The sequence below is a fragment of the Choristoneura fumiferana genome, chromosome 7, assembly GCF_025370935.1.
Source record: "Choristoneura fumiferana chromosome 7, NRCan_CFum_1, whole genome shotgun sequence".
Classification (NCBI taxonomy): domain Eukaryota; kingdom Metazoa; phylum Arthropoda; class Insecta; order Lepidoptera; family Tortricidae; genus Choristoneura; species Choristoneura fumiferana.
In genome coordinates this window covers 16,115,878-16,139,303 of record NC_133478.1, presented here as the reverse complement: position 1 = coordinate 16,139,303, position 23,426 = coordinate 16,115,878, and the positions used below count along the sequence as shown (strand labels likewise).

General features: G+C 36.8%; 1 protein-coding gene across 2 annotated transcripts; it reads right to left on the bottom strand.

Moving 5' to 3' along the window:
• Positions 1–1,980: 1,980 nt before the first annotated feature.
• LOC141429451 (odorant receptor 85c-like) lies at positions 1,981–14,083 on the bottom strand. 2 transcript variants are annotated; one of them, XM_074089758.1, is made up of 7 exons: positions 13,772–14,083; positions 7,476–7,628; positions 6,093–6,278; positions 5,283–5,541; positions 4,987–5,083; positions 3,076–3,180; positions 1,981–2,073 (listed from the first exon to the last, which is right to left on the bottom strand). In XM_074089758.1, the coding sequence occupies exons 1-7, from the start codon at positions 14,025–14,027 to the stop codon at positions 1,981–1,983; spliced, it is 1,149 nt and encodes a 382-aa protein (XP_073945859.1). In that variant the 5' UTR covers positions 14,028–14,083. The 2 variants fall into 2 exon arrangements, with proteins under 2 accessions (XP_073945859.1, XP_073945860.1); XM_074089759.1 differs by having other exon boundaries at positions 13,857–13,939.
• Positions 14,084–23,426: the final 9,343 nt, after the last annotated feature.

The following is a 23,426-nucleotide window of genomic DNA, read 5'->3' as shown; positions in this document are numbered from 1 at the left end:
TAAATTACAATTGTAATTTCGCACATGAATATCGATAAACTTGGAGATGCGAGCCGAAGGTTTGAACCCACCATCCTCTGCTTGAGTGAGAGGATATAGGTCAAACCACTCGGCCACCCCGCCTTTTTAACCGACTAGTAATTGACCTCTATCTCATCCTAATACTAAGTGCAGGCCCCTATTTCACCAACGTGTCAATTTTCAGTGACATGTGTGTAACACACACATGTCACTGAACTCCCTGACTGACCATATCTATTATAATTATAATTGTATCTAAATTTAATGAAAGTTATGTTGTACATACAAGAATACAATTTTTCCTAATCGACATTTTTGTGCAGATTTTTCGGTAAATCTTGACGTGAGATTAAAGCTGTAGCAGGATTGCTGCGTTACAATTATAGCGTGATTAACATAAAGTACGTGTATTTTCAAAATGACTCTCTATGAAAATAGTAAGTAGTCGCACCTGTCAGCGCGGTGATATAAGGACCAAATGAAGCGGAAAATTCACAGCTTAAATGAGTCAGTTACAAGTTAACTCTATTTTTTATTTGAATATTAAAACTAATCTAACCATAAAAAATATTATTTAATATAATCTTTTTTTTGCTGACTGTACTTTTTGTGAACTGTACTCGCATTGTCACCCAAACTACATTTGCATACCAAATTTCAAGTCGATGCTAACATCCGTTGAAGAGTTCCGCCCTGCGGAGACGATCTTGGCTGGACTACCAGGATGTCACTACTAGATTATTGTACTGTCACGCGATTTACATGGAAGTTGGTCAAATTTAACTTGCAAGATTTGATTACAGACAGACATACAGACAGACAACGGGACTTGTAAAAAATGAGTGCAACGTACTTACCGTAGTAAAAGTGTTAAGTGTGACCGGCGAATATTTCATAGATGTCAATGAACATGGATCTGAGACCTGAAAATTACAACGAAAAAAATTAAAGAAGCCGAGCTGCAAACCCTTGTACCAAAAATTTGAAAACTTCCTTCTCCAAAATCTGAAAAATTCACACTCATAACTAATATTTCTCAAGACTTAACCCCTCATCTCCCAACAATATACAAATTAGGTCACTTACATAACCAGGGATAATCCTAAAAAGGACGGGCTGCAGTAAGCAGCATATTACTGTGATAAGACAGACCATTGTAAGATTTGTAAACTAAAGACAGTTACAGTACCGGCCAAAAATATATCACTTTTATGTTTTGATTTATTAAGAAAATTTAATATACATGGACTAAAACTCTTTTAAATTAAAATTAAAACTAAAACTTTAATTAAAAAAGAGAGGTGCCATGGTGCCCATCACGCACAGCATTCCCGCGTTGAACTGCGATTGAGATTCTTTGCGCGAGAAAAAGGGTTGCTCCCTTAAAGCTCCCTGTGTAGCTCCAGCGCACCCTTACCCAAGGACTAGGTCTCGACGCCGAAGCAAAGAAATTATTGGGCACCGAGACAGCTATTGTGACCTTGAGGCGTTTCTGCCGCCGCCCCGCACATTTATATCACTTTTATGTTTTTTCACCTAAACTTTTTTGGAGTAGCCGACATTTGTTATCTTGTCGCGTGTATATTCACTAACAGGTACATTACGCCATGTAATGAGGTTTCTATGAAATAATATGAACAACAAGTTGTAGCCACACCATTTCTTTGGATGGGACCTAAGATTCAAAAGTAAGAGAATCATTTTTATCGACACAAACGCGATACGCACGCCACTTGTATGGCTTGTCTATGAAAAAAAAACGCGCTTCACTGCGCGGTTCTAATACGCACGTCAACGGCGCGTAAAAAACATGGCGTGCAAATGCTCTAAAGCTACCTATACGCGTGCTTAGCCACGAGTATACTGCGCCTAGTAGTACATAAATATGTTACATAAGGCAATATAAGCTACAAGGTCCACCGAAACAGTCTCTACCCTTATGGCCGACGTAGCACTTTCTCACCTCACTATGATAAAAATAATAATCTTCTGATATCGCAAGTCGCCTTTGTACCATAAGTTATGATAAGCCGAGTCAGCGACCCCGGCGCTCTGAAACAACGCTGGTATTTAGAATTTTTTGTACAAAAACTAACTTTATAAGACAGTACGAGCTGAACATTTTCTTTTCGATAAAGATAAACAAATAAAGAATACCTATTTTGTTGCTAGAATGTAAAGGAATTAGAGAAAATAAACTAATAGTGTTTCATTATGCTAAGGGGCTGTTTCACCACCCGTTGATTAGTTTTACTTGACAGATAAATGTGATGCCGTCTCCGTCTATGCGAACAAAACAAATAGAGACGGCATCACATTTATCCGTCAAATAAATTTAATCAATGAGTGGTGAAACAGGGGGTTAGTATAACCAGGACCGTCTTTCACCTATTAGAGGCCCTGGGCACAAGCCTGATTTTCAGGTGAGAGTGAAGTTGCTATCGCTTATCGTTTGGTAAGTAAAGGTAGGGACTAGAGGGGCCCAATGCATCGCGGGGCCCAATCAGAGGCCCGAGTGCCCCGAGTATAACAAAACCAGTCAAGTGCAAGTCAGACTCGCGCTCTAAGGCTTTCGGGCTTTCCTCGTCGCCACTGAAGAATATCTGACGCAGTCCAGGATTCAGGATGAAGGAGGAGCAGTAAAACACGTCCGTCGCTATCAAATTGTATTGCAAGAACACGATCTTGAGAACTACCCTCGCTAATGACATATCCAACTATTTACAACTACCCGTATATCACAATTTGTAGCACCACTGTTGGCAGTGCGCGTCTCAAAAATGCATACAAATTAAGATTTTCAAAGATCTCTTACTGATTGTGCTATAAGGGCTACCTTTGTTCCAAATTTCAAGTTTCTAGGAGGCTAATATTACCTACTTATCAATGAATGACTGTACGTGTACGAGTATCGTGTTATAGTACGGTCGGTTCCCTAACTTATGTAACTACATACCAGCTGCATAGAAAAGTGGATACTTGTGTTAGGGCACTGACTGTACTACTTGAAGTATGAACAAACAACGTTTATTTAAAGCACAAATTAACACTAACCGCTCCTGATAGCATTTCGGCGTAGTAACACAAGTTAAATATTGGTATCATAGAGGCAACTACGCCAACGAAGTTGTTTGCCATTTCTGGAGGATCTCGAGCAATCTGTAAAAAAAAACTCACATGTACCTTAAATGAATCATTTATTGAATCAGGCGTAACTTTTCGGAGGTCCATATTAAGAGCGTTTATACCTGCTGAGCTCGCAACGTTGCATTTTTGTTAGTTTTTCTCGATTATTCCATAAAAATTAATGATAATTAAAAATGTGGTCTGTTAGAACTGTTTTTAATATATAAGTTAATATGTCTACTGCAATAATTATTCGTGATAGACTTTTATTTTATTAAAAAACCGTTAATAAACATTTGTTCGTTTTTAAAGAATATAAAAGTGTATCAAGAATAATTATAGGACATTAACTTATATTATATTAAGAACAGTTCTAATTTTTAATTTTAATTATTTTTTTATGGAATAATCGAGAAAAACTAACAAAAATGCAACGTTGCCAGCTCAGCAGGTATAAACGCTCTTAATGAACTAAACAATTACTTTGCTCACCCGCGACCTTATGATAGCTACGCTTATGCAAGACAAGCTTAGACAAGATGTAGATGTGGAGTCTAACATCTGGTAACATGGTGTACGATTGTGTTGCTCTGAAGACGAGCTCTGGTTGAGTTTGAAACGCGTCAGTATAGTGTGGTGATGGTGGTAGATGGATTTGTGTGATTTGTGTGTGTTCTTACAGTGTGGAGGTGGAGGAACTGCATGAACATGCATATCTTGCATAAGCGTAGCTATTATAAGGTCGCGGGTGAGCAAAGTAATTCTTTTAGTTCATTAGCACTGTGAGATCGCATATAGCAACAAGTACAGTAGAATGACTGGTGCCAGTTGAACAGGCTGAGAATGGGATGTGGCCAAAGGCGAGCATTTATGGACAAATGTGGGTGGAGAGAGTCACCAGCATGTGAGTGTGGAGCCCCAGTACAGGACATCGAGCACATCATTGCTCACTGCCCACTCACTAAGTACGATGGTCAGCTGGCAGACCTGCTTACCCTTGGCAACGACGCAATCGAATGGATACAGAATATAGATATTAAATTGTGAATTTGAACGAGTGTGTTTACTTAATAATAATACATGCTTTTCTATAGATGCTTTTCTTTAAGTTACTGTGAATTGTTGTGATAATTGCATTACTTACTAAGATTTCAAGGAATGAGTGCCGTATTGTTTTGGTTTTAATTTTGATCGAAATTAGAGGACTTTTGTTACATAGTTCTCCAAAATAGTTTCATTCCACTTGTTTGCTCACATTGATCGGGATTATGTTAGGGTCAAATCCCGACTCTCTAAATCTCTACGACAAATCTCGAATCTCTTACGACATATAGACGTATAGTTAAATACGGTAGAGACAATCTCTTAAGTGGCCTTAAACAAAGTAAACGCGAAGCACTTTTTTAAAATAATACTTTATCTTAAGAAATTACATTTGCGCGCCATTAAGGTCCTAATGTAAACAATGCCGGGTAAACATACCTGCGTAACACAAACTAACGGCCCTCCCACAGGGAGTAATTACTGTTCATGTTATATATAATTATTTTAACGGACTATAACAAAATAAGGTTGAAAATGCTTTTTCGTTTCATATTACGAGTTCTGTAAGTCACAAAAGCCATAAATATGTATTGTGCTTTTGTTTATTTCAAACGATTCCTTTTACATTGGGCCATCAAGCTATTTTTAATTATAGCCTGAGAGAAACAATATTTTGGTTTTAAAGATGCGTTTGAAATACAAAAAAAATTTGGATGAGTTGAGATTGAGAATGTCCTCCCCTTTTGAAGTTGGTTCAAAATATTACTTTTCTGGAGTTTTTTAACGATGATTTACCTTAGCAACAAATCCAAAGAAGCAGATAGTAATAGTAGCAAAAAGCAAGTTGAAAAATACCATCTTGTTGAAAGTATCATCTAGTATCTGTGTAAGCCTGCAAGAATTTTCAAACATGTAAAATAAAATAGTAAATTTTATTTCTCAGCATATTTTATCAAAGTCAATAATAAGCCACAATGAAATCAAAAAACTTTTATATTTTTAATATGTTTTGCTGCGAAGCGAGGACTCCCTCAAGTATCATTGCTTTTATGGAGGTACAAATAATTGTAATAAACCTATTCACGTCTCACATTATTAGTTTCTGATGTCTTCTTATAACGTCCTTAATATCAGGTCTAACTTCATCTTCTACTTCTATTACATCATTTTGCATCTCGTCTTTCTGTAAATCGTTTGTATAATCATTACAATTCCAGACACCAATAGTTTCCAATGTTGGCCTTGCATGGAGAAGTTCTTCACGCAACAATTCAAATTCCGTTGCTAAATGGGAGCATAGAGTTATCATGAGGAATTCTACGCCGAGGTACATGTAAATCAAATGCAGCACTGAAAACATTAAGATTTATTATTCACTAGATTCACCCGCGGCTTCGCATGCGTAAACCAATCCAGAATTTCGGGATTTTACTGAATTCCTATGGGAATTCCCATAAATTATATCGTGACCATCGTCAACGTTGCAATAAAAACAAGCGTACCGAATTTTCATGACTCTAAAACTAGCGGGTGAAATTCGAAATTTCTCGATCTCATGGGAATATCGGGATAAAAAGTAGCTTAAGACGTTCAGCTACATACTATATTTCGTCCAAATCCGTCTAGCCTTCAAGCATGAAGGGATAACAAAAATAAACACACATACATACACAGAAACTTTCGCATTTATAACATTAGTAAAAACTAGCTTTTATACGCGAGTTATTGCCATTATCTTTGGCAGGACTTAACTAATTTATCTCGGAAATTCACAAAAATTATCACTATTTTTATTTCTGTTGCATGATTCATTGTGTCGTTCCTAAGGGGGAGGTCTTTGTTCAGCAGTGGATGTCTTCCAGCTGATGATGATGAATGATTGGTAGTAGAGGATTACTTACTGCTGTATGATTCGTAAAAATATGTCACTAAATAAACTAGCCAATTTTGCTTCGCGTTGAATGGAAAACTGCATATGAAAGGGAACAACTGTTTGTCCTGTCCGAGTATAAAGACACGAAACAAAGTTTCGAACAATGGAACTAAGATATACTGCCACGTCCCAATTATGTTCATCCAGTAGAAAACTGCAAAAAAGAATACATTCTATAACAATTATATATTTATAAATAAATAAATATAATGAGAAAACTGACGCAATTGACCTGGGATAAGGTACATACTACGTGTAAAACCGATACGCGTCACAAAGTCAAAGTCAAAGTCAAAATATCTTTATTCAATTTAGGCTATAACAAGCACTTATGAATGTCAAAAAAAAATCTAACACCGGTTCGGAAAAACCTCTGTTGAGAAGAATCCGGCAAGAAACTCAACGAGGTATATTTTTTTAAACAGATTTATAATATAATGTGTATGATTTTATATAAACCTTTCGTGAAAAAATATCTAACTTAGGACTGCACGGTGGCGTTTAAATCAATTGTTTACTTTAATATACAGGTGTCTCTGACCATGGGAGTTTAAATTCAAGGTTCGGATCTACTCGCAAAACTAAGCTACTTTTGTTTTGTAACATTTTCAAAAAACTTAAATTTAGATCATTTATTGACCCTCAAAGTTTAATCGTTAAATCAGTGTATCGGACACTTATTTCTAAGATAAACATTTTTCAATGTGCCGTCAAATCAATTTAGTATAGTATCGCATTCATTGAAAATTACCTACATTTAATTTGTATGAAAAAAATTAAAAAACAGTGGTCATATTTTTAAAAAATAGCAGAACAAAAGTAGATCAGTTATGCGACTGAATCGAACCCTGGATTTTAAGTCCCATGGTCGTAGACTCCCTGTATCTACCTAAGCGTAGAGACGTTGGGATGTGACTTTATTTAATACTATGTAAAGACAAAGATTATTATACATATCGTCGATGATACTGCAGTGCTGCGAAACTAACAATGGCCTAAAAGTTCATTACTTAATACTCAGTTTTGACGCATTTTTGAGATACATTTTTTATGCGACGTCTTTACGTTACTCCCGGATTGTGTTCGAATCGCTTAACGGTATAGTGCCTATTCAATGATTGGATTTATACCTTTATAGTTTTTTGATACCAGTCGTGGCAATGAACTTTTAGGCAAAGTTAGGCGGCGGAAGGTATAATGCCGCGTAACCTATAAATGTAGCAAATTTGAGATTTCACGGCTGTTATATCATAAATACAAAGATATATTAACGCGGTCCTGTCAGATTGGCCTGTTGGTTACGCGGCAAAGCAGTATCATCGACGATAATTATATGATTTTAAAACATTACCTGCATTGCACAAATTCAGCTTCTTCAGCATCATTCCCTTACGGGCAACTTGATTTCTTGTTAATCCAGAAGTCCTCCACATTGCACCAAGTTCATTGATGAGTATTCTGGCTTTTGCTAAATTTGTAATGATCACTATTCCCTTCATTGCACCTTTAAAATATGGAATACTTAGCTTTAACTCGCGGCTTCGGATGGGTTAGAAATATCGTCACGAGTAACATTTAGGCTGCCTGTTCACAGGAGCGAAGCGAGCAAGAGGTCAGCAAGATAAAATCCACCAATAGAATTGCATGAAATCTCAGCTCCCCTTCAGGGGATAAGGAGTTGTAAAGTAGCCTTAAAAAATTGTAGAAAACCGGGAAGCGGACTGAGAAACATCAAGCGAGGAAGAGGAGTGGGGATGCGAGGCGGAGAAATGAGCTCTGCGAATAGAAAAACAGCAACTGCGCTCCGCATTACTTTCTTGCTTCGCTCCGCTATCTAACTCCGCTCCAGTGGTTAGACAGTCTTATAACGCAGTGTGATTAAGGAAATTAAATGAAAACAATCCAGTTTTTTTGTGAATGTTTTTTCCTAATTCCATCTAAACCTGTTCAGCTGCTATTGCGTGATTGAACAACAAACATGCAAACATCGAAATATCTTTACAAACTTTTTCATTAATGATTGTTTTTTTGGAGTCTTTTCATTAATGTTATTAATTTTCATTAAGGACAGTAGAATATTAATACTGTTTATTTTGTTCGAACAAACACGGACGGCAGCACAAATATTTGTCACACAAATATCAGGAACTATATCAGGAGAAATGAAACAGCCCCTTAGATTACATTAATCAATCGTCGTAGAGTTAAAGCTGCGTCGTACGACAACAGGATTCAAGCAAGAGTTTACAACTAGTTTTAATAGCATTCAAATTTTTGCATAGGTACAGTCAGCATCAAAAGTAGCGGATCACTTATACTTTGTCGTTTTAACACATTTGTCACATTTGTATGGTGTTAAGTACGTTGCTGTAAAACGACAAAGTATAAAAGTATGCAACTACTCTTTATGCTGCCCTTATTTTTGCATCCAAACTACTAACGACATTATAAATGCAAAACTAACTTTTGTTGTTATCTTTTTACGGCCAGTTACGCATCCGTAACTTGGCTTAGGTTAGGTGTTCATGGGCTGCAGCCATGCTTGCTTTCCATCAGGTGACCTGCCATCTCGTTTGCCACCTTTTAATATAATAATAAATAGCTGAACTGATTTTGATGGAGTTTGGTATGAAGATAGTTTAAGAACTTAGGAAGGGAGAGCGAGATCTCGAAAAAAATGTCTTGTTCCCGTGAGACAGCGATAAGCGAAAAGCTAGTTTATAGTATAAGTAGAGATAGGTTTACTTATGGCATAAGATTTTTTAATTAAGATTTCCTTTCTGGTGCAAAGGTTGTCCATCGCGATTCAACGGGGCAAAGTGGCAAGTGTATATTGGGCGCATGTTAGCGTTAGTTTTGCCTCTGTGCACGACATCAGCGCAACCTAGCGTCCGCAAGTTTGTCGGCTCTGATGTTCTGACGTTATGAAATTTCATTGCGACATTGTGACAAAAATCAAACCTATCACGTATTAATTTATAATACAAAATTACTGTGATACCGTGATTTGGGTGAACAAAGGGCTGTGATTTTTAATGATGTTTACTTCATGTTTAGTCGCACTTTTGCACTGTGGGTGCTGCTTGCACTGTTATGTTTCGGCGTGAAGAGTAAGACAGCCGGTGAAATTACTGGCACTTGAAGTATCCCATCTTAGGCCTCTAGGTTGGCAACGCATCTACAATACCCCTGGTGTTGCAGTTGTTTATGTGCGGTGGTGATCTCTTACCATCAGGAGACTCACTTGCCATCTGGTCGAATAAAAAAAAGGTAAAAGAACAGAAAAAAAAATTATCTAGTGTTATCTAGTATTAAAATTAGTTGAGATGTGAATGGAAGCATTAGCGAAGCCAGACCAAAACAGCATGTATTTTTTTGTTCAAACTGCCTTATACGAGTGTCAAGGCCCACCCTTTTCAAAGCCTACCCATTTAAACCTACCCAGAGACAGGTGGTAAAATTTTGTTAATGATACTGTTTTGTGGTCATATACACAAGGGGATTTACCCACAAGCCTTGGAATATCTCGATATGTAGGCATTATACAATAAAATGACAGTCACACCGTAAGTTTTGGAAAATTTTGATTATAATTTTTCTAACCCACGACGCAAAAAGAAGAGTGTTATAATATAAGTTTGATGCCAATGTCTTTTTGTTTGTCTGTGGCATCGTAGCTCTTAAACCAGTAGACCGATTTCGATACAGTTTCTTTTACAATGCGAGTTTATTAACGGTGGTTCTTAGCTGTGATTCACCTGTTTGTTTGCTGTTGGTTCTCCTTAAATAAACAAAAAAATAAAAGCGGTTCAGCCGTTTTTGTAAAATTTTATTTTAAAAGTCGGTAAAATTTCGACTTTTATAAGTTGGTTAAAATATTCAATTAGGATCTTTAAAGCCGTGGTAGCCTAGTGGTTTTACCTATGTCTTTTCAAGCAGAGGGTCGTGAATTTGAACCCGGGATCGCACTTTAGAGTTTTTCAAAATTTATGTGCAATATTACATTTAAAATTTACCATGAGCTTTGCGATGAAGGAAGTCATCGCGAGGATACACACAACTGGTAATAAATTCAATTGTGTATTTGAAATTTACAATCCGCATTCAAAACTGCGGCCCAAGCCTTCTCGTTTTGAGGCGAGGCCTTACCCTGCTGTGGGCCGTGTGTAGGCCGAGAAGAGAATATTTTATTGTGCCTACACTGCTAAGAAGTGGAATTCACTTCTTTCCTCTGTTTTTCCCGTATAAGTACAATTTAGGAGTATTCAGAGTCTAAATAGGCTATTAGTGCTATTACTGAGCCAGTAAGCTACGTCTTCGGCAATATTTGCACTTATTGTCAAGACAGACAGATCTGCTTCAATGGCTGATCATTAAAAAAAATATGGACTAGCACGAGTTAAAAGGTTGAGCACAATGGTCCAAACTTTCTTCGATAGATATTACTTACGGTTCTAGGTTGTTTTTAAATACCTAAGACTTACTGGTGTATTACAGTTTTTTTGTGATCTATACGCGTAGGATTATTTTTGTCTTGTATTTCCGGAAATTTATTTAAACAATTAATTTTTACATAAAAATAAAAATAAAAACACATAAAATTAACTAAAACGGGCTTCCTCTTCCAAAGGCAGCGCAGCGCGGGGCATTGTACCCAAGACGCTGGCGGCGTTGCCTCGTTGCACTGCGAGACTCAATCTTTGGGCGAAGAAAAATCCTGCTCTTTGGTCGCCAGATACGCCGATTAGTTTGTCCGACACTTCTTTCATAAACTTTTTTGTGTCGGACGACCAAATATCTTCAAAATTATTTAATTTTATCAATACAAAAAAAAAGATTTGAGATTCTCGCTACAAATATTTTTCTCTAATTTATCCTATAGAGATAATATAATATATCCTATAAAGATTTATTTTCCACTATTGAGGAACCCTTAAAAACAATCATCAATAGTCCTTCACATAAATACGTAAGAAGAATCCAAATCAACTTAATTTATTTACTTATTAATTTAACAAAAAAAATAAAACAATGATTTAAAAGCACATGTTCATCATGAAGAAAGAGCAGGACATAGCTCAAAGAACAGAGGCACCGGAGGAGATAGCTCTTATGTGGTAATCATAGAACTGGAAGACGCAGCGTTAGCAAGCCTCCTACTAGGTGGAAGAGGTGCAGGTGGCATAATTGTGGTGTTCTGTCTAAGAGGTTATTGTTCAACAATTAACGTCTTCCTTGAGGCAGTTGTCTCACCGCCAGCGAGGAAACGATTGGCTATCGACTATTTTCTCGTTTAAGAAACGAACAAAAGATATAAGATCCTGTGTGAGTAAAAGAGACACATATATTAATAGTTGATCGCTGGCGGTTCACACTTCCGGCGAGAACTCGCTCTTACATTATTTGTCGCAGCGACAAGAGCTATAAGACTCGCTGAGCTATAAAACTAGCTCAGCGATACTCGCTCAGCGCTGTTAGCTTGGCGGCCGCCCGGCTCGAGCGAGTAGAGCGAGTAATCGCCCGTCGTGCTCGAACACTCGCTTTTCACTGCTCGCCCACTCGTTTCTAGTTACTCGCTCTGCTCGCTTCTCGCTCATCGTCGGCGGTGGGACAAGTGCCTGATGTGCAAAGGAAAAGATGTACAAATTAAAATTAATAACTACACTCCCCTATATCTTCACGGTGTGATAAAGACCCATCTAGCACAGAGGATTATAATATTTTTAGGACGAAGGACGGCGGTGTAATATTGTTTTATTGTTATTGTGTTGTTATTGAGTAGAGTTGTTTGTCGTCACTTCGAAAGTAAACAAAATGCTTAAGCTTACCGAAGATTGATTTATAGATACCGAAGCGATGTACTGGGTGTTAATGAACTTTATTTAGGTCTACAGCCCTGGTGATCGGAAACATTTGCTACGTAGGAAAAGTAATTATATCTAAAGCGTATTAAAAAAATTAATGATTTTGTGTCATGGACATGCCTTGCTTTAAATAGCGATTCTACTATGTTTCAATGTAGTCGTGTGAAATACTTCTGACGTAAGTTTTTTAAATAAAGTCATTTTAGATCTGTTTGAAAAAAAAAACACATTATTTATATATCGTTGATTTTATTGCCGGGTTCTTAACAGATATTTTTCCAATCTGGTGGTAGTTTTTTTTTGACATTCATAAAGTGCTTCATAGACTAAATCGAATAAGTAAATATATTTTGACTGACTCTAAATGATGTGATGAAAATTAAATGTTGATGATGACAAATTATTTAATTTTTAAATAAATTTCAACTGACACTAATTAATTAATTTAATAGACTGAGATTTTGGTACAGAAACTTTGAAAAAATAATTTATACGCCCTAGTATTTGGTTAAAGATAAGTTTAATGGTAATCGTTTTTTTTTGCAAAAAAAGTTTAAGTTTGTGAGCTATGGTTTCGAAATTTGCAAACTATTTTTGATCACTTTCTGGTACCATGAAATTTCAGCATGAAGGTGTAATAAATACACACACCTACACATTCAAAACATTCGTATATTATGAATAGCTATTTATGGAAGTTAAAATCGATAGAAAAATTTTTCAACTTACGATACCCAAAAAATAAAAAATAAACATGTTTTAAAAATAACCATATTTTTGCAAGACCAAATACCCACTGATCGTAGAAGAAAGTTTACAAACGAAATTTCCTTATTCCTAAATTTTTACATTCAATTGAATAGTCCAGGTGTATCAATATCCAGAATATAATCATCCGTAACTCCAACCACGTTATATGCACATCATAGCTCTTTAAATTCTGGTCTTTTACAACCAGTATAACAACGTCTCTGGCGTGACTGAAAATCTCAACACATCACAGGTCTTTCTATTCTGGATGTCTTCCAATTCCTTTGTATTCAGGGATATGTCTCAAACGATATTGGACGGACACCAGAGGACGATCGGAATTAATTTGCTTCAATGGATTGCTCTGGCATACCAATCACTTGCAGGTTGCCATAAGCTAATTGAGTGAAATTAAAACCTATGCTGAATGATTAAATGAAGATCTCAGTTTTTAATGAACTGAATAAAAGCTGGTGGTTCCGTTTTATTTATTACCTTTAGATCATCAAAGCAATGCACAAAGTTAATCAGTATAAACTGCCCTCCTAAGCCAAAAGGTGCTATCTCAAAATGAATCGCTTTTCTTTCATTTACACCATGTGATGCAGAATGTTTTAAGCTACACAGTATTAATAACTCAAACGTGTTTTTTTTAGATAGCGCCTTTTGGCTTAGGAGGGCAGAATCTTAGATTGTAAACGATATAATTAAGTTATGTATAATATGTAATTATGTAGTAAAAGTGTATTATTATGGAGTTACAAGGTCAAGCAAAATAAATTGGTCTGGTAGGGTACTAAATGTATCATTTTAATTTAGGGTCTTTGCACACTGCGTTATTTAAACGACTGCGATTTTTCGATACAAACGCGGTACCTATACTATATGGAAAGACAAATGCACTAATAACATACGTTTTTAAATAAATGCGTGGAAAGCGCGTTTAAAAAACGCGGTGTGCAAGGGCTCAAAGCGAGTGCAGAAAAAAAAACTTATTTTGAAACGGTAGTCAAATTTTAAATACTATACGCACCTTGTGTGGCCACAATAAAAATAGGTAGTAAATTTGCGAGCTCGTAAAACCCTAGCTCTCCAGTAAAAACTTTACCAAAACTTACCACCAAAGAAACATAAAATGTAACATAGCAAACTACCAACAACAAAGATCTTATATTTCTTCGAATACCACGTTTTTGATCGTGCACCGATATGTTAGCTTTTGCCAACAAGTCAAAACATATCGCGAATGGCTTTGAAAATTCTAAAGGAAAGTCTTTCAAATAATCCATTTGATAAGCTCGATTCCTTGGTACTGATGTGGACGGAATAATGCCTTTAGATTCGAACGAATTACTTTTTATGCTTCAATTTCTAGGACGCATTAAGAATACATCTAACACAATGTAAAATCCTTTTGAAAAGTGAAGAAATAACGACGTAGTTCTAGATATATTTACGTTCTCTCTTTCATTTTATAATTTTTTTTCATTAAATTACTAGCTACGTAGTTCTATGAAAACTGTGGTTACATTATTTTCCTTTGATAATGTATTAAAAATTCACTCAAATATATTATAACAGGGCGTAAAAGGTCCTTTGTGAATTTTAAATAGAACATTTTGTTTATAAATCTTTAACGGTGAAATATGTAGTAAATATTATTATATAGAACAAATGGATCATTACCCGGCTTCGCGCGGGTATAGTTTTTGGGGAATGAAGCTGAAAAATGTGTGTGAAAAGTCATTGGTTAGAGACTTTTTTTTATCCGTGCGAAGCTGTAAGAATTCTTACGATGTCATTAGTTCTTCTAGTGTACGTAGTACGTTTATAGCATACCTTTGCCATCTTTTCTTCTACATCAGTTCGTTCATGTTCGATTATATCCTCGTAATTAACAGTTTCTCCCCCTAACACCGCGCCACACACTCGGGACTCTTGTAAAGAATTTGGCTTCTAATTAGGTAAGTTTTGAAGAATCCTGTTCATTAAGTAGATAGCTATATACCTATGTATAATGCGTAAAGAACATAGAACTTCAATTTGCTTTAACTTTAAAAAAGGACTTTTGGGTTTGATTAAGATGTACAGTCACCAGCATTAATATCTGCCACAGGGGAGCGTGCAAAAATATCTGACACTTCCTTACGGCCTTAGAAAAAGAGTCGTATTGGATATTTATGCACGCTTGTTGTGTCAGATATTGGGGCTGGTGACTGTACCTAAGGTAGAACGATTCGCAATCACAGTTTGGACCACTAAGTAAGAATACTTATCAATTAACTATATACAATGACTTTTGCATAGACGTAGCTATAGTTATATACAGTTGCGTATGAGCAAAGTAATTATTTATCGTCCATCGATATGGACCTCCGCAACTGACTTTCCTTAAATAAAAAATATTTACTTGATATTACTCAATTAGAATCCATAAAATAGCACTTAACTATAAAAACGCCCGTTAGTTTATAAAAGCTAATAAAACTAGAGCTTTATTATGAATACTGAAAGCATTTAGTACTTAATAATAAGATAATCAAAACGGTTATTATTACGAAATATGGCAAAATGTTTACTGCTTACGGTGCAGGATTTTTATGTAATAAAAGCCTCTAGTATTATTTCATAATTCATAATTGAATATCACCTTTTTGTAATGAAGCTTATAGTCGTATTTGTGTAGGCGAAATGTAATGTCGATGGGTTTTTGATTAAAAATAAACATGTGTCTCACAAACGCACCCAGTTTTACACGTGTAGATGAAGTTTTTTTTCTTTCAAATAAATAAGAAATAAATTGTACCTCAATAATCATTTAAAGAGAGTATTATTTGATTCAGTAGTAGGTACACATTTTTTGTATTGAGCAAAAGTAATTTTTTTACAGAAAATAATATAATAAATAACGTTAAAAGTTTAAATTTAGTGTGTAATTGCGCCAAAACTATAAGAGATACGATTTTTTGTATATATGACTAATTGATAGCAAATTCATCGAGTATTATTTCATTCTGTACCTCACTTATCATATAGGACAAACGATTTTTTTGAAATCTAATAAAACCGCCAGTATTGTACCGTTTTTATCAAACTTTAAACCTAAAATTGCTTAAAGTGGCTCCGTTTCGTGTGCTCTGCCTACCCCATTTGGGAATACAGGCGTGATGTTTGTGTGTGATAAAACCGCAATCTGGGTACACTTTCGAGGGTGTGAGGGGGGCACACGCCTGGGAGAGGGGGAGAGACTTTATAATTTTTAACTTCGCCTTATAATAACTTATATACCTGGGCGACTGAGCTTTGCTCGGGCTAAAACTCGATAACAAGCGTTTTCCCAGAAATAAAACCAAGCTGGATCGATTTTTCATCCACGAAAAATCCGAAAAAAAAATCATCGGAATCGTTGGGGCCGTTTACGAGATCCCCGAGATATTTATGTACTACAATTGTTCGTTTAAAGGTATTAGATTTCCATACAAAAATGGACTCCGTGTATTTTGCCAAATTCCTCATAAGTATAATATTGCAATGTAGTTTTACTGAACTGGTAATACCTACTAATTACTTTAGTAGCTGTGCCGTGTCTGGTTTTAGAATACGACGGATCTATCTAATTCCATGGGTATCATAAAAGGTGACTAAGGAGACCTCAAAGTCAAAGTCAAAGTCAAAATATCTTTATTCAATTTAGGCTATAACAAGCACTTATACTTCTTGCACGGTCACATTTAGATGACCTAATATGTGTACATCTACGAGGCTTATTTATTTTATTTATTTATTTGTTACTCTATATATTGATTAGTTATTATAAAATACTGTTACTTATAATATAATATTGTTAATAAGTGTTAAAAAATGTTGTTCTAACACACTTTTTAGCCTAAAGGGACGCCCCAGGTACTGTAAACCTACTTACCTATAAACTTGATTTTTTTTTTTTTTTTTTTTGACTTATGAATGTCAAAAAAAAATCTACCACTTCCTAAAAAAACCTCTGTTGAGAAGAATCCGGCAAGAAACTCAATGAGGTAAATATTTTTTTAAACAGATTTACAATTATTATTAAATGATATCTACCTGATCTGAGAGTGGCAGTAGCACTCTCTATTGCCAATCATGAATTTTAGTCTCCAGCATCGCGATATGAAAAATGACCATACTATTTCCAACGAAAGTCGTCACCAGGGTTTGTTATTGATCTTCAATCGACCATCACGATCACTGTCATGAGTAACAAGAAGGCTAACTTTAAACCAAATTTTAACCCTTAAAAAGCTTTTGCCTAATTTCGGGCACGTGGACGCACACAGACAGAAAGGTTGAAATAAATCTTTTTAACTGCCTTTCCGCGTAACAACGGAATCCCTGCACCGTTGCTAATACTACGATGACAGACACAATCATACCCTTTTCATCGGAATGTAACCAACAAAATGAAAAGGTTTGAGGAAAAATCTACCTTTGTTATTCGACGTAACATTCCAACTGGGATGGAGAAAATTTACTAGAATTAATTATCTTGGTTCTCAGTCACTAGCTACACACCACAAATACTAATGTTTATGACACTTACAATAGGTATTAACTATTTATTTCTGTATATTGATCGGTGTTCAAAATTATCCGCGTCATAAGCGTGAATATTATATCTTTGAAAATATTCGATGGAAAACTGTTACAATTAATTATATGAAATTAATACCCAGCAAGCACTTTAAAGAAACTACAATGAGTGTGTAATTTCAATAGTGTGTGTGAAGACCCCGATCAGCACTTTACCTGCGTGGGAATTACGGTCCAAGCCCTCTCATTCCGAGAAGAGGCCTAATCAGTGGGACGTATATTATGCCGAGATGAAGATGATGAATATAATTTTAAGAGTAAACGAAAGGTAACTTTACTGTCCCACTGCTCGACGTGAAAATGTCCGATAGACGAAATCTGGCTGTCATTTCTACTGCTAAAGAAAAAAATAATGACGACAACTATTGGAACGGTGCAACACTCAGCAGTTTTCCTTACTACTTATTAAATGTGAAAAAATTACGACCCACGAAACTCGCGATTTGATTGCTGCTTCAACAGCTAAATTAATTCATGAACCTGCAGGTTTCAGGGTTTTACTCGACAAATTAAAAAAAAACCGGTAAAATGAACTATTCGAATGCTAAGCGAATATTGACTTACAGCAACCATTTACGGGTGAACCCTCATTTTCCACTGTTGCGGACTGTTAATCGGAATATTTAAGAGAGAAAACTGTAGTGAAGGGGCAAAGTTATGCTGGCCGTCATTGTAATATTGCAACAAGAAAAGAAAACAAAAGAACAGCGCCGTGCAAGAAGGATTGGTGCGCAGTACAAGGGTTATGCACAAAAACAAAAGATACCTTTGCTATGGACATTTAGTTTATGACTAGGAGTCATTTAATCTATGTTATCTTTGAAAGCTTTAAAAGTTCCAGCGCAATTCAGTAGGTTGAATAATAATTAGGAAAATAAAAACCTAACCAACAAAAAGTTTCAAAACCCCGACTTTGTCACTTAAACATTCAATATCTCAAAAACCGCTTAACCGATTTTGATGAAACATGTCTAAGAACCATCGCTAGAAAACGTGATTTCAAATAAAAAATCGCATTCAAATCGTTCCACCCGTTTAAGAGCTACGGTGCCATAGACAGACACACAGACAGGATACTGACACACACCATTCTTTTTGCGTCGAGAGTCATTTTTAAATGATAAATTAAACAAATTTAGGGGCTGTTTCACCATCCATTGATTAGTGTTAACTGCCGGTTAAATGTGATGCCGTCTCTATTTGTTTTGTTCAAATAGACGGAGACGGCATCACATTTAACTGTCAGTTAACAATAGTCAATGGATGGTGAAACAGCCCCTTAATGTCTCATATTTTAATTAGGATAATTCATTTTAAGGGTTTCGTTCTTTATAAGGAAAACCGAAACCCTTTATAGGATCAATTTGCCCACCTGTCTGTGAGTTTATCCGTCTATCAAGACCCATTTTTGCAGGAACGTAGGGAGGTATCAAGCTTTTAGTATGAAACACTCAGGTCTGTTCTGCTGCTGCCCCTTGAACTACTAAACTATATCAAAGTCAATGCAATCAAAAGATACAACTGGAACTCTATCGGGGAGGTTTATGCCTAACAGTGGATGTCTTATAGCTGATATGATAATGATTGCAATTGCACACACACACACACACACACAAAAAAGCCGCAGTGGCCGAGTAACAAACCCCTTTGGTGGCCGAGTAAAAAAAAAGCCGTGGTGGTGGTTTGACCTATGGCCTCTCAAGCAGAGGATCGTGGTTTCAAACCCCGGCTCGCACCTCTGAGTTTTTCGAAATTCATGTGCGGAATTGCATTTGAAATTTACCACGAGCTTTACGGTGAAGGTAAACATCGTGAGGAAACATGCACAAACCTGCGAAGCAATTCAATGGTGTGTGTGAAGTTCCCAATCTGTACTGGGCCCACGTGGGAACTACTGCCCAAGCCCTCTCATTCTGAGGGGAGGCCTGTGCCCTGCAGTGGGACGTATATAAGCTGGGATGATGATGACACACATACACACGCACGCACGCACGCACACACGCACACACAAACACAAACATCACGCCTGTATTCCCAAATGGGTAGGCAGAGCACACGAAACTTTACCGCTTCGGAGCCACTTTAAGCAATTATTGGTTTACAGGTTAACTAAAAAAAAGTACCTAGGTGCTGGCTAGGTGGGCGCTGGTGGTAGGACCTTGTGCAAGGTCCGCCCGGATTGCTACCACCACCTTGCTCGCTAATCCTGCTGTGAAGCAGCAATGCTTGCACTGTTGTGTTTCGGCGTGGAGAGTAAGACAGCCGGTGAAATTACTGGCACTTGAGGTATCCCATCTTAGGCCTCTAGGTTGGCAACGCATCTGCAATACCCCTGGTGTTGCAGATGTCTATGGGCGGTGGTGATCTCTTACCATCAGGAGACCCACTTGCTAGTTTTCCATCCAGTCGAATAAAAAAAAGGTACAATTTCAATTTAATTTACTTAATTATCTTGTCGTGTACACGTTTCCCGTGATTTCATTGTAATTTAATATTGTCTGTAATAAATTCAATAACTTAGGAAATTCGTCGAAAAACTAATCAGCGACATAGCTGAAAAAATATGCAGTTGCAATGCAATGGGCGGGCTACATCGATCGAAGAACAGATAACCGTTGAAGGAGAAAAGTTCTCGATTGGCGACCACGAACCGGAAGACGGAGCGTTGGCAGGCCTCCCACCAGGTGGACTGAAGACATCGTGAGAATTGCGGGAAACCGATGAATGCTGTGGCGAGCTGTCGTTCATTGTGGCGTTTTATGAGGGAGGCCTTTGTTCAGCAGTTGACGTTTTCCGGCTGATGATGATGATGATGACGACGTTCAATAAAACGCTATAAGCTCGTAATTCACACCAGCTACTCTGTTACATTGTAGCGATGTATTCAAATGAAATCCGTGACTCCGCACCCCACATATATCCTTTCTTTTCCATGCATCGAAGCAAAAATGTAGGATTTAAGTTGAGCCATCTGAAAGTATAACTTTTGTTTCAAAAAGCTGTTGTTCCAACAGAATTATTTCTAGCAGAGAGCTCTGTTTTGTTTTTGAATTTCATCCACAAACTGGAGATTAAATAAAATAACTATGGTTGAAATCAAAACTTTGCTTAAAAGGTTGAAAGAAGGGGTGTATACACAAATATCAAAATTACTACAACTTCAGTAAATGAGCTGTTATAATGTAGTAGTAACGTGCCCGGTAGATCAAGTAGACGTTCCTTTCATATTCGAAAAGTAAATTAAGTCTCGGATCAAATCTGTAACATACAATACAATTACTCTTTATTGTACACCAGAAATAGTAAGCGTTACAGAAAACAGGTACACAGAGAAAATTACAAGGTAAGCAATAGGCGGCCTTGTCCCTTAAGAGCGATTTCTTCCAAGCAACCGTTTTACAGAAAGAAGGAAAGACCAGTTTACAGCAGGTAGTGCATTAACAGTAGATCAGAAAATTAAAATGCAACAAAAACATATCTACACGTACATAATTATACACGTCTAAAATAAATATAGACAATGGGATAAACAGCCACAAATAAATAAATGAATAAATAAATAAACTAGGGTAAAGCTAATTACATTGGGTCATTTATTTAGCTTGGAACACACAGACTTTGTGCCCTCTTTCACGTTAGCTCGAATATTACAACAACCAGCACCGCCTCCGCACCGCACCGCACCGCTCCGCCACCGGCGTCAGTGTGTTTCTAGCTTTTAAGTGTTTCACTTCTTCTTCTTCTTCCACAACCTTTATCTACCTAATGCTGAGTAAAGGTCTCTGCCATTTTAGACCATTTTGTTTCGTCCCGAGTTCTCCTCATCCAGTCCTTCCCAGCCGCTCGCACCAAATCGTCTGTCCATCTAGCTGGCTGCCTCCCCACGTTCCTGAACCCTTGGTCGTGGTCTCCACTCCAACAACTTTTTGCCCCATATTTCATCGACCCTACGGCAAATATGGCCCGCCCACTTCCACTTCCTAGAGGATTGTATCCTATTATTATAATATACTATAATATGGTATATGTTTCACTTATATACTGGTAACTGTCTTTCGTGTACTTGACTAAGAAACTATTGGGGCATTTTTTTTTCATATCCAAAACTACAACAGACATTCCAGCTCCAACAGAACTTAAATGTGCAGTAAACTAGAAAATACTTTAATAATTTTACATTATTTCACTACGCAATGAGAGCTACCGTTTTCGCGCTCACCAGTTGGCGCCACTGTAGACAAAAGTTCTGCCTGAAGTAGGTATAGTGGTTAGTTTATATGGGCGTGAAAAAAAAATTACATAAAAATCATACGTAATACCATACCATATTGAAACCGTACCATAAAATATCGGGCATGCCACAGTGTTGCGTAGTCTCGTTTTGTTGGGAAAAAAGGGAGGACAAAGGTTTCCGAAAGACAAAACTGTCTCAAGACATAAAAACATTAATTGCCTCGTAACGGATATTTAATTTTACCATAATAATTAATTTCAGGTATTGCAAAATATTCACAAAATTATTCTAATTATAAATAAACCCGCATACAAGAACTATGAGATTTGACATTTCGGAGACCTTACGCTACACTAGCGCCTCTAGCGGCGAATGCATACGCGATAGCCCTCATTACCACTAAACTCACCACGAATTCTATCTCACCATGAATTTTAATCAATTTGTATTCCGTTTTTATTGTTTCAAAGGACATTCTAAACTAAAATCGGTTGATTTTACAATTATGCATCGAATTACTAAGTTATTCACCAGCACGGCGCCAAATTATGAAATCCTATTTCGATGAAATTGGTAAATCCAACAGTGAAATGACTAAATTGAATTGAATGAGTTCTATTGAATGCGTGTTCCAATAACTCATAGTAATAATATAGTGCGACAATTCATCTTTTGTTCAAATTCAACCATGTGTATCAAATTTATATGGAATTGGTTGTTTAATATAGACTTGCAAAATTAATTTGGTTGTTGATTTGTTGAACTAAGAAGCGTGATTTTTTTTCGTAGAATTGAATATCCTATTTCAATTGACTTTGCTTCACGTGTTTTTTTTTTAATGTTTACTACTAGATTTGATTACAAAGTTTGTTTTCATAGTCATCATCCCATACCGGTAGCGTGGTGAACAGTTGTCTTGCTCTGATGATGAACTTTGGTTGGGTTCGAAACAGGTCAGCGCAGTGTGATGGTATAGTAAAATTAGGTTTGTGTGATGTGTTTGTTCAAGAGCCTGGAGGCGGAGAGCTGCATGGATGTCACATTTAATTTTGTTACATACACGTAGATGTCATCATAAGGACGCGGGTGAGCAAAGTATTCTTAAATGATATTGTACCGGACAACTCACGTCTTAAATCGAGTTTAGCTCGACATGTTTCGGGCTAATTCGTAGCCCTTCTTTCTAGAAGCTACGCCACTCGGCGGCTGCCCGCCGAATGCGGCGAATTAGCCCGAAACATGTCAAGCTAAACTCGATTTAAGACGTGAGTCATCCGGTACAATATCATTTAATATTGGCCCTCACGGTAGTTTCATGCTCTAAAAGTAATTGTTTAATAATAATAATATCATGGGACACTTGACACGAATTGACCTAGTCCCAAACTAAGCAAAGCTTGTGCTTGTACTATGGATAGGTACTAGGCAACGGATAAACTTACTTATATAGATAAATACATACTTAAATACATATTAAACACCCAAGACCCGAAAATATTATTCGTACAAATATCTGCCCCGGCCGGGAATCGAACCCGGGACCTCAAGCTTCGTAGTCAGGTTGTCTAACCGCTTGCCATCCGGTCGTTTAAGTTCGTTTATAGTTCTTTAGTATGAACCTCCACAAAGTAATGCTTTATTCGATAAATTAAAATATTTAGGGCTCTCTCTTTCAAAAACCTCTTCAAATAAACAATTAACATGAAACGCAACACAAGACGCCTTCATCCTAAAGATGTCCTTAAGCAATGATACCATGAGCTCCGGAGCGCGTCATTTCGACGTATCATTTCACATCCCGGGCATTCTACGGCGAAGTGATTAA